Source organism: Pelecanus crispus, chromosome 11 (assembly GCF_030463565.1).
Source record: "Pelecanus crispus isolate bPelCri1 chromosome 11, bPelCri1.pri, whole genome shotgun sequence".
Taxonomy (NCBI): domain Eukaryota; kingdom Metazoa; phylum Chordata; class Aves; order Pelecaniformes; family Pelecanidae; genus Pelecanus; species Pelecanus crispus.
In genome coordinates this window covers 17,985,716-18,000,947 of record NC_134653.1, presented here as the reverse complement: position 1 = coordinate 18,000,947, position 15,232 = coordinate 17,985,716, and the positions used below count along the sequence as shown (strand labels likewise).

Below are 15,232 nucleotides of genomic sequence, written 5' to 3'. Positions count from 1 at the left end.
CAGAGGAGGCTCCAGCCTGCCCAAGAGCCAGCAGCTGTATGCCCAGCCTCTGTCACTTGCTTGTGTGGCACATGATACCTGAGCTGTACCTAACTTTGCTGCCTTCTCCCCTGCTCCCATTCTGGTTACTTTCTGTTTTCTTTTATGTTCTTGTACTTTTTTTTTTTTTTCCCTGCTCTGCCTTTCCTGTTCTTTCCACTCTGGTTCTCCAAGGGGAGATCTGCCCCAGCATGGCCAGGCACACACAAGATCATCACCAAGGCACAGGTGGGTTTCTCTCATGCAGTTAATTTTCTTCCACTATGCCTTGATTCTTTGGTCTCGCAATAGGTATCACTTCAAAGTTAAACACCCTGCAAGGTTTTTAATACCACAGATTCAGCAGAACTCAGGGAGTTTGTTTTTGTCAGCCCCATGAAGTGGGAAAGAAGGTTTGCAATAAATTGAATGGAGCAGCCACTGTCTAGCAAAGTGGGGAGCTGCTGGTGAAAGCCATGTGAGCCATTAGCTCCCAGAGGCAGCTGAGCTCTGGTTTTTCATTATTTTGGAAGGCCAGCAGCCCGAGCTGGAACAAAACCTCTTGCAGAATCTGCTGCTGCTCCTCAGAGCAAGTCCAAATCTGGATGCATACCAGTCCAGACAAACAGCCTTCCCCATAGCCCCCAGGTGTGTGATTGCAGAGTCCAGGGGAGGAAGCGATGTAATGTCAGCCAGCAATACTGTCCTCTGCTTTTGAGCTGGCAAAAATGCCTTGCCATCTGAGAACTGAACTAGTCGTGAATTCTGTTTGCTTTCCTGCAGGAGGACTCAGGGGATAGTGAGATTGACCTGGATGAAGATGAAGATGAGGAGGAGGATGATATGGAAGATGACAGCATGGAAATCTCCCTGAGCAAATCCAGTCACCGAGCAAGGAAGCCAGAGCCACTAGAGGAAAGTGATAATGACTTCTAACCCTTTAGTAGCAGGACTAGGAGGCATCTGGAAATACAAACGTTGGAGAGCATGCAGGCCAGGAACTAATATCCTGCCATTTGAAAAGCACTTGTCAGCATGAATTCAGGAGTTGGTAAATTATGTTCATTAAACTTGAAAATGAAACTTGGATTACCAGTCTCAAAGCCTGAGCAGTTTATCCGTAATGAGAATCACAGTAATGTGGAGTGCAATTATTTCCATAATTGCATTAGAACTGGCCTTCATGCACTGCAGTGCCAAAAGTTGCACTCCAGTGAGCATCGTGTGCTTGATTTTCCCGCATTTTATTATGTCCAAACAGATTTTTTTGGCTTAATAAAACTGGATGAAAAGCTGCTCTGGGAACACACTTAAATTGATGTTAAATCTGGCTTAAATCTATTTATCCTAAACATATCCTTTACTTAATCAAGGCCTTGCCTCCACAAAAAGCAGCACCAGTTGCACTAAGGGAGTGGGAAACTAGCAAAGGGGTCCTCAAATACCACCTTCAGTGCAGCATCTCTTAGTACTTCAGCTGTGTCAGTGGGAATTGTTCTCAAACTTCAGTGGGCTGTGCTGGAGTGTTCTGAGAGCAGCCATGCGAGACAGCACTGTAACTAAATCCATATGAAATTAGCCCTTTAATTATACTGGTACTTCTGGGGCAGACTGAGATTTAGGCGCTCAAATGGGCCAAAAGTTGGGCTTTTGTTCAGCAAGTTATACTGATGCCATCAGTGAAAGTGTATTCAGGTGAACGCAAAAGCTGGAGTTTGTCTAGGGTGTTACCTCTTTTCTTTTAGCTCTGCTTTAGTGTCACAATTTGTCTTCATGGGAGCAGAAATCAGTGCTTGATTAGAAGAGTTCATTTTGGTGTGTGTTCATCAGGGCAGACAAGAGCCCAGGCTGTTTTCCTGCCCTTCCCTTTTTTTACATCAGCAAAGTACCTTGCTTTCCCCCCCATCTGAAGTCTAGAGTCAGGTCCAACCCCTCCATTATTGTGCTGAAGGAAGGATAACACGTGAGTTACTTGAAAAACCAAGAGCTTTTTCATCTCTCCATGTCTCTAGCCCCAAGGGTGGAACCTTCGCACCCAACACAGTTCCCCATCAGCAGAGCTCAGAGCTTGGAATGTCACGTCAAGGTGGACAAAAGCTTACAGGTGAATACAGGGCAGTTTTTGTGTAGTAACAGGACATATGTGGGTGCAGCGATGTGCTGAAATGCACACGATTGTACAGGCTTGAGCTGAACCGGCTGACAGTTAGGATACGTCTTTGCACGCTGCAAAGTTAATTGGCATTTTGCACCTCACTTCAAAGAAAGCAGACAGGGAAGATGGTGTTCTTAGTGCTAGACACCTGCTGCAAAGCCAGCAGGGTGGTCCTGTGACAGCCAGTGAGAAAGCGTGTGTGCTCACCACATCCCTCTCCCAAGGGATGAGAATGTCTTGATTTTAGGACCTGTTCTGAAAACATTTTTCCATGTTACACAGCAAATCTGTTCTCGTCCTCCCTTGCGTGCTGAGGTATATCCGACTCGTGAGAGAGATTTCCCATGAGATTGGACCCAGTCTCCAAGTCTGGGCTGCAGTTTTAGAGTTTTCTGTGTTGTTTCCTATATTGTAGGCTGAAATGGAAAGCTGACTTAATACCTTGCGCACACAGAACCAGAGCCTCTTCAGGCAGCACTACCACCTAGCCTTTCAGCGCAGTGGCCAGGTTTCAGGGTAGCCATGCTTTGCATTGCAGCTTCCTGTACCAGGCTTGAACAGCAGTGCTGCTAGCAGCCGCCCCCGGGGCCAGTGGAAGTGCACGCTCTAAGCACTTGACGCTTTCACCTCAGAAGCATTTGTGTATAGCTAGGTATGTGCATATGTGGACAGATCGATTAAATATATTTCAAATTGTTGTTAACCCCCTGTTTCATGGAGCTCCAGGGCACGGGAGCTGTCTTGGAGCAGGTGATCGTTCACTCCATTGGTGTTTCAGGTAACATTTCAGCTCAGGGTTAGGCACAGGCTTTGGGCAGAGCTGGACCGAGCCTCAGTCTGCCCGGGAATAACGATGAAGGAGGTAGGACTTAAATCACTCAGCATCACTGTACCCTGCTGGAGAGCACATGCCAGCCCCTGACACCTCATGGAAAAACCCTGAGCCCTGTTGTCACACCAGTACAAGGTGTGGGGTCTCCAGCCAGGGCAATGGAGCACAGTGCACCCTGAATGTCACATGTAATGATCCACAAGCAAGAGGGGAAGGCAGCACAAGGCATCTTCTCAGCTCGAAACCAGTTTATTTCCAACTATGTACATATCACACAGCTCAGCCCAGCATTTCTCCAGGATCAGCCCACAGAGGTCCCTGAAGTCGCTCACTGCCCTGGCTGCAGCAGCAGCGTGGCTCAGCGTAGGCTCTGGCTGAGGTGGAGTGGGGAGAGGGGGCAGTGGCTGGAGGGGGACTCGGGGGGGGTTGCATGGTTTGCCTACTGGTCCACCTGCAAACCTGGCACCTTCTAGAGAGTCACGCACACGAGGGCATCACTTGGCACCTCTGCTTTCAGCAGCTGCCTGCCCAAAAGGTGACCTGCTAGGGGAGGACCCTGCCCACAGCTGGGACCTCCCGAAGACACATCCCAAGGTCACACAGCTTGTCACCAATGACAACAGCAGGAGAGCCAAGAAGTCCAGCCTAAACTCAAGAGGCAGGACTTCATGATAAGGAAATCCCAGTGTAGCACCAAAACGTGTGTGCTGAAGATGGCCCATCCTCATGCAGTGCTATTCCTCTTACGTGCACCCTCCTGCTCCTCCTCCCATTATCCTGAGAGCTCTATTTCCTAAGGTCTTTCTAGATGGTTCCACTCCTACACCTTGGGGTGCCTGTCTCTTAGAAGAGGCTTTGACAGAGAATGGCACTAACAAACGTTTCAGTCATGCTCAGCCAGCACCAACCTGTTATTGAGGGCATGGCAAACACAAAGGTTGCACTCGCTGCCTAGGACCCTGCTCTGAAGTGCCCAGGTCCACAGCACCACTCTCAACTGAGCAAGGAGAGGGCAAACCTCTCGTGTCTCTCTGGGATGTCAAGGGGAGCCTGCAGGACTGAGCTGTATGTAGCCAGGTGAGAAGGGGCTGCTGTGAATCCTGCCCATGTTTCACCCGCTTCTCCTGGGATCCCAGCCGGAACTAGAGGGAGAAGAGCTGGTGCTGGGAGCAGGGCCCTGGAGCCCCGGCTGGGGTGCCACAACTTTTTCCTGCAGCGACTTGGGCTGGGATGAGAGCAGAGCTCCAGGGCGGCCAGGATGCACCCAGTCTGGGGCAGGGTCTGAGCACAGTGCTGCAACCCCGTGGAGATCACAGGAGGGGGGTCGCTGCCACCAGCAGCAGCACGTAAGTCACCCGTGAAAACAAGAAGGGCTGGTATGTGGGATCTGCCTCCTCCTCCCTCCTGTTTGCATTTCTCCTGTTCTTTGAAGCTCCCCCAGGGCCTGGAAGAACAGGGACATGGTTGCACATCTCTCAGCTTTCAACACTAGCGAGTCGACCCTCCTGCACTGCCAATCTGGAGGCCCCGGGTCCTCCTGGGCTGTGCCAGGGAGCTCAGAGCTTTCCTTGCCCCAGCTCTCCTCCCTGAGACGGGTGGGCGGAGGGCCGAGCAGCTCCCTGCGGAGGCATGCTGGCCAAAGGGAGCCACCAGGCCACATCCTTGCTGTGGCCAGTCACCCTCACACATCCACGACACAGTTGGGTGAGTTTGTCCGGATAGCATCAGAGATCATCTTGGCTCCTGACTGGCCGATGCGGTTCCCCTGCAGGCTGGGGGCAAAGAGAAGAGCGAGTTCAGACTTGGACATGAGGCAGAGCAGGATCTTTGGTGGGTATGAGAGGTGGTCTCCAGCCTTGCACCAACATCCAGCATCATCTGCACCCTCCCAAAACCACCCAGGATCTCTTGCTGGGACCCCAGTCACAGGGGGCTCTGGGTTTGAGAGCCCAGAGGCAGCCAGGTGAGAAGCTGGAGAAAGCCCCTGCGGAGCTGGAGGGGCTGAGCCAGCCTGTCCCTGTGATATTTTGGAGAGTATTTGGCTTTTGGGGTGGTTCTTTGTCCCAGAGGCAGCCCCAGAGAGGAGCTGTGGGGTCTGGAGCTGTGCGGGGATGATGGCTGTCACGCCCTTGCCCCCTGTCCCATTGGGGAGGTCCCTGTGGAGCAGCTGGGAATGGGCAGTGCCAGTGGTGGGGAAGGTCCCTTGACGGTTCCCATGGTCTCCCCCATCCCTGCCTTACCATCCAGCTCAGCAGACACTTACTTCACATAGGTGAGGCCATGGTTGCCCTTCAGAGCGGTGGCGATGCAGATGGCTCCGTCCATGCCCAGGGAGTTTTCCTGCAGGCTGCGGGAGGCGGGAGGGTCAGAAAGCACCAGCCATGGAGATGTCACCACCAGGAGGGAATGCATGCTACGTGCACGGGTGTTGGGAAAAGCCACCAGCTCAGGGGTTTGCCCCACTGAGAGCTGTTGGCCTGGCCATCCCCTTGCTGCTCCCTCCAAGGGAGGTCTGGAAAGGCTCTTTTTGGTTCCCGCCCCAGGGAGCAGGCTACTTACTTGAGCCGGCGGAGGCTGCGGTTCACCTTCAGCGCGTTGGCCATCGCCTTGGCCCCTGCCACACCAATGGAGTTTCCCCGCAAGCTGTGGAGAAAGGCAGATGGTGAGGAAGGACAGCCTGGGATGGCTCCATGCTGTCCATGGGCAAGAGGAGGAGGTGGGAGAGGTGGCCCCACAACAGCAAGTCAAGAGACAGGCAAGCCAAGTCTGGTAGGACACAATGCAAGGGTGGAAGCAGTGCTGAGCTAAGGACCAGCATCTTGGACACCCCCAGGGAGCAGTGTCACAGCCATGGGGACTTGGTCACTCCACCAAGCACTTACTCCAGGATCTGCAGGCTCTTGTTGACCGCCAAGGCTTCTGCCAGGGCTTGGGCACCAACCGCGCCAACTGAAGCCACCTGCAGGCTACAAGAGAACAAGGACCCTTCAGCACATGTTGTGAGATGGCCATGGTGTGCTAATTACAGAAGCTAATTAGACAGACTGCAATGCCAGGGTGCCGCTGCAGCCTGGATACTCACTGGAGATCTGCCAGGGTTGTGTTGACCTTCAGCGCACCAGAGAGGGCAGCCATTCCCTCATCTCCAATGGCATTCTCCTGCAAGCTAAGACATGCAAGTGCTGCATCTGCCCACGGCCTGGGCACCCAGGAGCAGGGAGATGGGCAGTGAGGGCCAGCGAGCATAAGGCACATGTGCTGGGCTTTCCCAAATGGCTTGGGTGGCCCCCCAGGCCACCATTCACTTGCAGCATCCCCTGCCAGGAACATGCGATGGGGACATAGGATGGACTGGAGGAGGCAGCAGGCAAAGCCACCTCCCCTGGAGCAGCATGAGGGCGGAGTCCTTGGGCAGGTCCCAGAAGGAAGATGCTGCCCAGGACCTGCCCACCCGTGTCCCCACTTACTCGAGGCTGGCCAGGCTGCCGTTGGACTGTAGTGCTTGTGCCAGGGCCATGGCAGCTTTTGCCTGGATGAAGTTCCACTGCAAGCTGCAGACAGGAGAGAACAGGAGGTGAAGTCTGGGGCTGCGAGGATGCCCTCATCCCTGTAGGCTCAGCACCCATCTGCTCCCATCCAGCATGGTGGAGGCTGGGAGGTGACCCATGTGCAAGACCCTGTGGGCCCATCCAACATGGCACAGCACACGTCCCATGGAAAGGTGACCTGCTTTCATAGCCTGGAGGGGCTGAGGCCCAGGAGCAGTGCTCCTGCCCTGCATCCACACAAGGGGCTTCAAAACCATCCAGGTTCAAGGGGAAACTCACTGGAGGGACGTGAGCGCACGGTTTTCTTTCATCGCCAAAGCAATGGCCTTGCCGCCTTCATCGTACAGCAGGTTCGCCGCTAAGCTAGAGGCAGGGGACAGAGGATGCAAGTCACGCACACAGAGTTTGGGACAACTCCAGCGACACCGCACAGCAGCGTGGGTGCCCTCCTGGGGCCCACAGGACTTACTCCAGCTTCCTGAGGGTGCTGTTGGTCCGCAGGGCGCGGGCGATGGCAGGGCCCCCCTCCTTGCTGATGGAGTTCTCCCGCAGGCTGGGGAAAGACATGGGGCTGGGGAGGAGCGGCTAAGGCAGGGCATCGACTGCTCCCCCACAGCCCCCCTCACCCCCCCGCTCTATTGCAATGGGCAGTCTGTCTGACTTGCATCCCCATCAGCATCTGCATCTCCATCTCCATTCCCTGTACATCCTACAGCTGTGAGCACTGATGCCGTCAGGGCTTTTTCCCAGCCTCCCATCCCTGCTGCCATCATTTCATTGCCAGACATGGCTGAACCAAGACTGTCCCAAGGGGAGAAAGCTAATGATGGAGGGAAGATGCTCACAGCCAGAGGAGGGACAGAGGCTGTTTTCAGCATCCCAGCGCACTTGTGGAAACAACCAGGCACAAGGAAAAGTTCTCGCATCCTGTGTCCCAGCAGCAGCTTTTGGCCAGGGTGGCCAGAGGGACTGTCACTTACTTGAGGCTGATGAGTCCCTTGTTGGAGCAGAGAGCTGCTGTCAGTGCAGTGACCCCAGCACTGCTGATGGAGTTGCTCTGGAGACTGAGACAAACAAGGGAAGGTGTGAGGATGGGCCAGTCTTGGCATCGCAGGTAGGCTGCAGGGTTGTGTTTGGGGTGAAAAGTGCCTCTTTGCCCATTTCACTGAGAAACAGGCATCTCCCAGCCATGGGAGACAGGGAGGGGCCGAGGCTAAAAGACCAATTTTGCGAGCAGCCAGGCCAGGATCAGCATCTCCTGCTCATCATGGCAGCACCGGCCCCACCAAGCAGAGGTGATGAGGTTTGCTGGCACTTTGGGGCAGCCATGTCCCTGGCCAGCTGTCACCGTGGCTGCCGGCTCAGCTGGGGATGTGGTTCCTGCAGTCTTTGGCTCCTCGTCACACCATGGGAAGCCAGTGATGGACCCGGGGCACAGCAGCTTGTCCCCAGGAGCCATCAGCCCTCTGCTCCGGCCAGGCGGGAGGAGTGGTCCTCTCTGGCTGCCACTCCCAAGGAGGACAAAGGTTGCACCATCCCACCCTGACTCTGCCAGGCCCCAGCCTGTTACCTTCCTCATTAGCCAATTCCCATCACATTTAAGAGAGAGAGAAGGCCCAAAGCTGCTAGTATTCTCCAAAAGCAGAAAAAAAAACATCATCTGGGTTGAGGATTAACTCCTTCAGTGCCTCCTTGGTGAAGGCAGGGCCTGGCTGCTGCAGCATTGCCTGGGACTGCTGCATGGTGGTCCAGCCTGCACGGAGCATGCATGGCCCTGCGCTGCTCCAGGGGACATGGAGCAGGAGAAACGTGGGGACGATCTGGGGCAGTACGAGGGGCTCTGGGGGCAGGGGAGGGAGCCTGGAGAGGGTAGGGTGGGAGGTGTTGCTGGAGTGAGGAGGCCAGACTGGGCTTTGTTGGGCAAGCAGGAGACCAGGCGTGGAGGAGGAGACTTACTCGAGGCTTTGCAGACTGTGGTTCACCTTCAGAGCTTCAGCCAAGGCAACCGAGCCGTTGTCTCCTATTGAGTTGCTGGAGAGTCTAAGACATAAGAGGAAGAGCAGGCATTACTGGCAGCCACACTGCAACCAGCTTAGATCTGCCAGCAAAGGATTCATCCCCCCAGGCTCTTTCTGCTCCAGCAATAAGCATGAACTTGCTGAGCATTTCCAACCTATATACAACTCTGTTCTTGTATGTTGGTTTTGAGATGAAATAGCTTTCAATGCATCTACAGGGCCTGGAGACCTGCTGCTTGCCTCTGCTGGAGGGAAGGCTTGGCCTCGGTTCCTTACGTGGCTCTCTGCATCCCTGGAGATATGGAGAGCATCTCCGCAGGGTCGCTCTGAAAGCAGTGCTGCGGTCCTTGGCCCCCTCCACCCATGCCAACCCCCTTGGGCAACGCTAGAAGAGTCCGCCCTGCCTGTGTCACATGGCCCAGCCCCCTGCCCATCGCTCCTGCCCGCAGATCCCAGGAGACGTGTCACTGGCATCGCCATCCCTCTGCCTCGTGCTGCTCTTACATCAGCTCCTTCAGGTTGCAGTTCTGCTTCAGTGCCTCTGCTATTTTCCTGGCACCGTGGGCTCCGATGGAATTTTTCTGCAGGCTGCAAAGGTGAAGAAGGCACCCATGAATATTGGGTGCCATGTCCCCATCAGTGGCACCTCAGTCTGCTGGGTGGCTGGGAGCAGGGACAGCAGGTCCCAGTCACTCACTGCAGGGTCGTCAACCTGTGGTTGGTCAACAGGGCCTCGGCCAGAAAGGTGGCACCATCCTCCTTGATGGCATTGTGCTGCAGGCTGCAAGGAGAGAGGATTGAAATCATGCACAGCAGCCACTGCAGTGGGGCGAGAAACCATGCAGGGGTGCAGGGTGGTGGTTGCCTGCCCTGGCATTTGCTTTCCCCCATCCCTGGTGTGAGAAGGGAGTCTGACCCCCAAGCATCCCTGCCCAGGCATCTCCCTCCCCCATCTCCCGTGGGAGATGCCTTCTCCCGTGCACCAGCACCCTGTGAGCTCCACGTGAGGGACGGACCTGGACCTAAACCTGGACCTCAACCTCAACCTCAACCAGGACACACTGAAACTGAGAGGCATTAGGCTCCCAAAATCTCTGGCCCAGGGCTGCCCCGGTCACCAGCTCTCTGCTGGCTGCACTTGTGCTCACTGCCCAGCACAGCCAAACCAGGTTGGGAGTAGGGTCTCCCCACCTGCTGGCCCTCAAGGTGAGAAAAACCTCAATGGGATGGGAGAGGGCTGAAGGGGGCTTGTCCTGGGGATCTGCTCCCAGAGGTGCTGCAGAAGTTGAGACTTACTTCAGGGAGAGCAGGACTTGATTTTTTTTCAGCGCATCAGCCAGTGCTTTTGCTCCAGTGGGGCCAATGGAGTTGCTCCGCAGGCTGGGGTGAGATGGGCAGAAAAGCCAAGGTTAGCAAAGCCAGAGCGGCCTGTGCCCAGTTTAAGCCAAATGCCTCCATGTGGCACAATCTCAGGCACTACTGAGGTGGGACATCAGGCCAGCAGCTCGCAGGAGTTACATTCACCTCTTGAGTGGTGGTGGCTTTGGGGGCTGGAGACCCTCCCCACCTCAGTCAGGCCAGGTGGCCCTGCTGTGGCCATGGGAGTGGTTCCTGGTGGGGAATGCGTGCATGGCAGGAGCTGGTAAAGGGGGAACACTTACTCCAGCACTGTCAGGCTCCTGTTCACCATCAGCGACCTGGCCAGCGCTTTGGCTCCCTTATTGCTGATCTGATTTTCTGCCAAGCTGCCCAGAAAAAGAAAAAATGGGTGTTTTTCACAGGGAGAAAGAGGCTTTCACAGGTCCTGGCATATCCCAGGACACAGCTGGGACAGGTGAGCAGAAGAAAGCCATAGGGAGCATTTGGTTTGTGGTACAACCATGCAAAGTGGTAGATGCTCTGAGGTCTGCTTTCCTGGGGTGGACACCAGGCAGGGGATTGCAAGGACAGGGCGGAAGGGGAGTTTCTAGACTTACAATTCATTTGTGTCATGAAAAGGGAGCTCAGATCGCAGCATGGGGGACTCTATGCACAGCCATGAAGGGCAGGGAGGTGGGGAAAGTGGGGACCCATCTGTCTGGGGTGAGGCATCTCCCTGCACAGGGGTTGGGAGCCCATCCCCTCCATACATCAGATGCTCCGTGTGGAGCCTCAGGTGTCCAGCAAACAGCGGTGACCTTAGGAAGCAGTTTGTTGGGATAACCCATGGATTTCTACACAAATTTTTAGGAACAGCAAGGAGGCAGTGGTCCCAGGAAGGCTGGTCAGACAGCCTCCCCAGCCACCATGAGGACACAGTGGATAAGGTCACTGTGCCTGGGTGCAGGAGATCATGTGGGGCTGTCCTTGTCACTAGGCACCCTGGGGAGCCAGTGGGAGAGACGTTTCTGGAGGACCCTCACCCTGGTTTTGAGGTGCGCCCAGCTCCACTCTGCCTCCCCAGGAACAGCCTGTCTGGCCTGGGCCAGGTCCTACCTGAGCTTCTGGATCTGGCAGTCCTTCACGCTCAGCACACTGCCCAGCAGTTCCATCACGTTGTCCTTAAACTCGTTATTGTCCAGCCTGGAGAAGATAGAAGGAAAGAGCAAAAGCAAGCATTTGGAGAACAAAGTGGAGAAAGAACTACCCTCTCATGACATCTGCCCATCACAGGTGGAAAACCTCAAGCACAGAAGAAGACCTGACCCAGTGCCGTCCCCAGGGCAGCTCTCTGCTGATAGACGATGCTGGTGGGCTCACGTCTCCCATCGACACCTGGGATTTTGAGTCACAGTCCAGCGTCCCTGCTTGCTTCTCCCGGTGCAATCCAACCAGGACTCACCTGAGGTTGTGGCAGAAGAGGAGCTGGGAGAGCAGGCTCTTACAGATGTTGTAGGTGAGGCAGTTGGAGAGGTTCGTCTCCTCCATGCAGACATCAGAGACCTGCAGGAGATAAGCCAGGGCAGAGCAGTTCACAGGGGTGAGCATCCCAGCCAAGTTCTCGTTCTTCATTGCTTCTTCCACAGTCTTAGCGATCTCCATGTGCTGAATTTCATACAGGCAGTGCATGGTGTTCACTGTCCGTGAGGAGATGACATAGTCGGTGTTCAGGCAGCCCTGGAGGAAGCTGATTGCTTGGCTCCTGAAGCTGTTGTGTTCGTCCTTCACCAGCAGCCACCCAGAGAGCAGCTTGTTCACCTGCGGGGAGAGAAGCCCAGAGAGGAAACGCACAAAGACATCCAGCTGCCTGTCCTCTGCCTGCAGTGACCTCTGAACAGCAGTCTTGAAGTGGTTGAGGAAACCAAACTTGGGCCAGGACATCCCACTCTCTGTGAAGAGGTCGAATATTGCCCGCTTTGCAGCCGTGTAATAATAAATAGCCGCTAGAAACTCCTGTATGGTTAAGTGGGAGAAGTAGTAGGCTGTGAAGGACTGCATCTCTTCTTTGAGTAGCAGTCGACTGCACAAGCTGCTCTGCAGCAAGGAAAGGTCGATGCCATATGTCTTCATGTCCTGCTCGTAAAACACGTATTTCTTTTTGAGCAGCCCGTAGAAGGCCAGTCTGCCCAGGCTGCCCACTATCTTCTTGATGTTGTTCACAGCCTGCTCAATCCTGAGTGTTTCTCTTGGCTTTTCTGGCCAGTCGCTGCTCAGAGCCATTTTAAAATAATAGGAGTAGATTTCTGATAGGGTCTTGGGGACGACGGTTGTTTCTTGGGATTGATCGGTGCTGTTTTTTAGGTAATAACCGATTGAGGAGCCAGAAATCCAGCAAAAGCCAGGAACAGTGCACATGACGTGTAACGACCTGTTAGCCCTGATGTGATGCAGGACTTGGCCGGATAGGTCTCTGTTGTCAAGGAACATCTGGTCCAAGAAGTCCTTCATCTCCGCAGCGCTGAAACCTCGTATTTCTGTCATCCGGTCAACAAGCCCACCGGGGATTTGGCTGGCTGCTGTTGGCCGCGACGTGACCCAGACAGAAGCCTCCTGCAGCAGGTTGCCACGTATAATGTTGGTGATCAGGTTGTCCACTTGGATCTCCTTTTTGGGATCGGTGCATACTACTGTGTTGGAGAAATCCAAAGGAGTCTTGAACTCATCCAAGCCATCAAGGATCAGCAGGGTCCTGGCGGCTCCTGCCGAGATGCAGCTCGGCTCGGTGATGTGAGGGAATGCTGAGCAGATGAGCCTCTCGGCAGAGAGCTTCTCATAGGTGTTGAGCTCCCGGAAGGTGAAGGGCAGCACAAAGATGATGTCCTTGTTGATCTCCCCCTTTGCCCAGGTGTAGACAAACAGCTTCACCAGTGTGCTTTTCCCAATCCCAGCCACTCCGATTGTGACAGAGATCCGAGGTGGGATGCTGACCTTGGAGAGAGGCAGGAAGAGTTTCTCCAGAGGGATGCTCTTGGATACATTTCGTAGGCCTTTGGTGGCTTCAATCTGCAGGATGTCATGCTCCTTCTGCTGGATATCGGTCAAGCCTTCCACCAGCAGCAGGTTTGTCAGTCGCTGGAGGGGACCCGTCTCCAAGCCATTCCCATAGTAGCTTTGGAGGCTCTCCAGGTGCTTCTGCACCATGGGTTCTGCACAGAGAGAAATGAAATGAAGGGGTGAGGAGGAGGGTGGTAACCACAAATGCAAATGAGAGATGCTGCTTCACTTTTCTGCCATGCCCATGCAGAGGGGAAACTATATGGAGCCCTTATGTCCAGGCAGGAAGGTACGTGCCAGGGCCCAGAGGGCACTAACAGGCTTAAATGGCCCTGACCAGCCCTACCCATCAGTCCAGGAGCCCATTTAAACTCAGCCCTGGGCCTTCAGCTTAGGCAGGGGCCTAAGCTATGTTGTAGGAGCACTTGTCTACAGTGCCATCGTGCCTGTGCCTGCTATGGACCTTGTTGATCTGGACCTTGATCTTGGACCTCAATCTTGGACCTCATCTCTCTGCACTTGCCTGCTGACCACTGGACTGTGTCTGAACCTGGTTGCCCTTGCTGGACCAGATCCTGACCTCTGGATTGACTTCCCAGCTTGACCTCAGCCCTGCCTCATCACCATGGACTTGTCTGATGAGTTGGACTGTTGGCTGAACACGGTGACCATCTCTGGACCTGTCCTGCTCACCTGGCTCAGGTACCATGGCCCCTGGTACAGCGTATTTAAACCCTCCAGCAAAGGCTGGACAAACAGGGGATGGTGCTGCGAAAGATTCAGAGCAGACACCAGCCAAGGTTGGAGCCTTCCAACCAGGAGGGAAAACAGGGAAACCTCTCCTGGCAAGAGAGTTGCAAGGAGAGTCTGAAGTTGGGGCAGCCACCAATGGATATGGGGTCAGAGATGCCCAGCTGTCCTCCTCCTGCTGTCCCCCTGTTCCCAGCCCAGCTGCTGGGAGTGACTGGTGTGATCTGGACATTGAGGACATTAAAGATTCCTCGGGCTGCCCAGAGAGGAGTGCTGAGGGCAGCGAGGGGCCTGGAGGAAGGTCGTTCAGAGCTGGCAGAGAGCCCTTGTCACCCCCTGGCTGTGTCCTTCCCCAGTGGAGACCCTGAGATGGCACCGTCACTTGTATGGACACTCCCATCGGAGCTGTCAACACTGCCCAGCTCTGTGCACATCTTGGGGTGCCCCAGCAAGCGTCCACAGCCAGAACATGTGTGCAGACACCCCTCATTGGGTCGAAAGAGGATTGCCTACCATAGACAGTGATGTGAAGGTAGAGCTGGGAATTGGTGGTCTCGATGAAGGTCTGCAGGGACTGGGAGGCGTAGCTGCCCTTGCCAACCAGGACGTCCACTACTGCCCTCACCTGCTCGGGCAGGGAGCTCACCTCCTGCACCCGGCTGGCCTCCTCCGCCGTGAGGAGGTCCAGCTTCCGCAGGTAGCAGATGATCTCCTCCAGGAACTGCGGTGAGATGGACCTCACCAGCTGCTTGCGGTAGCGATTGATCCAAGCCTCTGCAGGAGAGGAGAGCAGGAGAGTTGGGTCTTGTGCAAGCCCTGGGCATGTTGCTCAGGGGTGATGGGGAAAGGCAGCAGTGGAGTGCCCCATCTGACTCTGAAGGTAGTAGGGGTAAACCAGAGCCCTCCAGAGTGACCTGCCAAACTCCTCCTTGAGATGATGCTATCCCAAAGCCGTGTCAGGCTGTTTTGTTAGGAGCTGCTTGGTCAAGGCAGCAGCTACTGAAATTTGAGTCAAAGAAAGTGAAGAACACAACCATGAAATGACAGTTCCTCCTAGAAACCAAGCCCATGCAAAGATAAAAGTCTGAGCAAGATCATTTATCTTCGGAGACAGCCATTTCCACTGTGCCAGCGCAGTAGTCCCCAAGCCCTTGGACCAGGAACTGCTGTCAATCCTCACACCTTGGTGCCCCACCTTGTCCCATTTTTTAATCCAAAACTCCACAAGATGATGTATCTCCAGCTGCCCTGCCACCACTCACCTTCCATCAGAGGCCTCCCGTGACATGGGCAGTGCCTGGGTGAGGAGTGCTCTGTTTGCAGCAGCACGGCTGTCCCATGGACTGCCCCACGTCCCCTTGGCCAGCTCACAGCATCAGTCCAGGCTCCTCAGCCTTTATCCATGTTCCTGGTGGAAGAAGAGAAGCATCAGGAGCAGTATAGGAGGGAACCCACCTTGAGCTAACATGGTGCTGACTGTGGTTGAGCCAAGGGTCCA

At 54.9% G+C, this 15,232-nt stretch overlaps 2 protein-coding genes across 4 annotated transcripts in view; one reads left to right on the top strand and one right to left on the bottom strand.

Annotated features, from left to right (window-relative positions):
* Positions 1 to 954, top strand: part of CLUAP1 (clusterin associated protein 1) — a 69,703-nt gene extending 68,749 nt beyond the window's left edge. The window contains exons 12-13 of one of the 2 annotated variants that reach the window (XM_075719061.1): positions 214 to 267; positions 802 to 954. In XM_075719061.1, the coding sequence (XP_075575176.1) occupies positions 214 to 267; positions 802 to 954 (207 nt within the window). The remainder of the gene's footprint in view (positions 1 to 213; positions 268 to 801) is intronic. The other variant, XM_075719062.1, reaches the window with a different exon arrangement.
* A 3,663-nt stretch (positions 955 to 4,617) lies between these two features.
* NLRC3 (NLR family CARD domain containing 3) lies at positions 4,618 to 15,026 on the bottom strand. Of its 2 annotated transcripts, none has more exons than XM_075718567.1 (18): positions 14,997 to 15,026; positions 14,248 to 14,508; positions 11,393 to 13,136; positions 11,047 to 11,133; positions 10,233 to 10,316; positions 9,868 to 9,951; positions 9,269 to 9,352; positions 9,076 to 9,159; positions 8,510 to 8,593; positions 7,534 to 7,617; positions 7,023 to 7,106; positions 6,833 to 6,916; positions 6,473 to 6,556; positions 6,088 to 6,171; positions 5,888 to 5,971; positions 5,565 to 5,648; positions 5,269 to 5,352; positions 4,618 to 4,777 (listed from the first exon to the last, which is right to left on the bottom strand). In XM_075718567.1, exons 1-18 carry the CDS (start codon positions 15,001 to 15,003, stop codon positions 4,687 to 4,689), a joined length of 3,282 nt encoding a protein of 1,093 aa, XP_075574682.1. In that variant the 5' UTR covers positions 15,004 to 15,026; the 3' UTR covers positions 4,618 to 4,686. The 2 variants fall into 2 exon arrangements, with proteins under 2 accessions (XP_075574682.1, XP_075574683.1); XM_075718568.1 differs by having other exon boundaries at positions 14,360 to 14,508.
* Between the last annotated feature and the right edge of the window lie 206 nt (positions 15,027 to 15,232).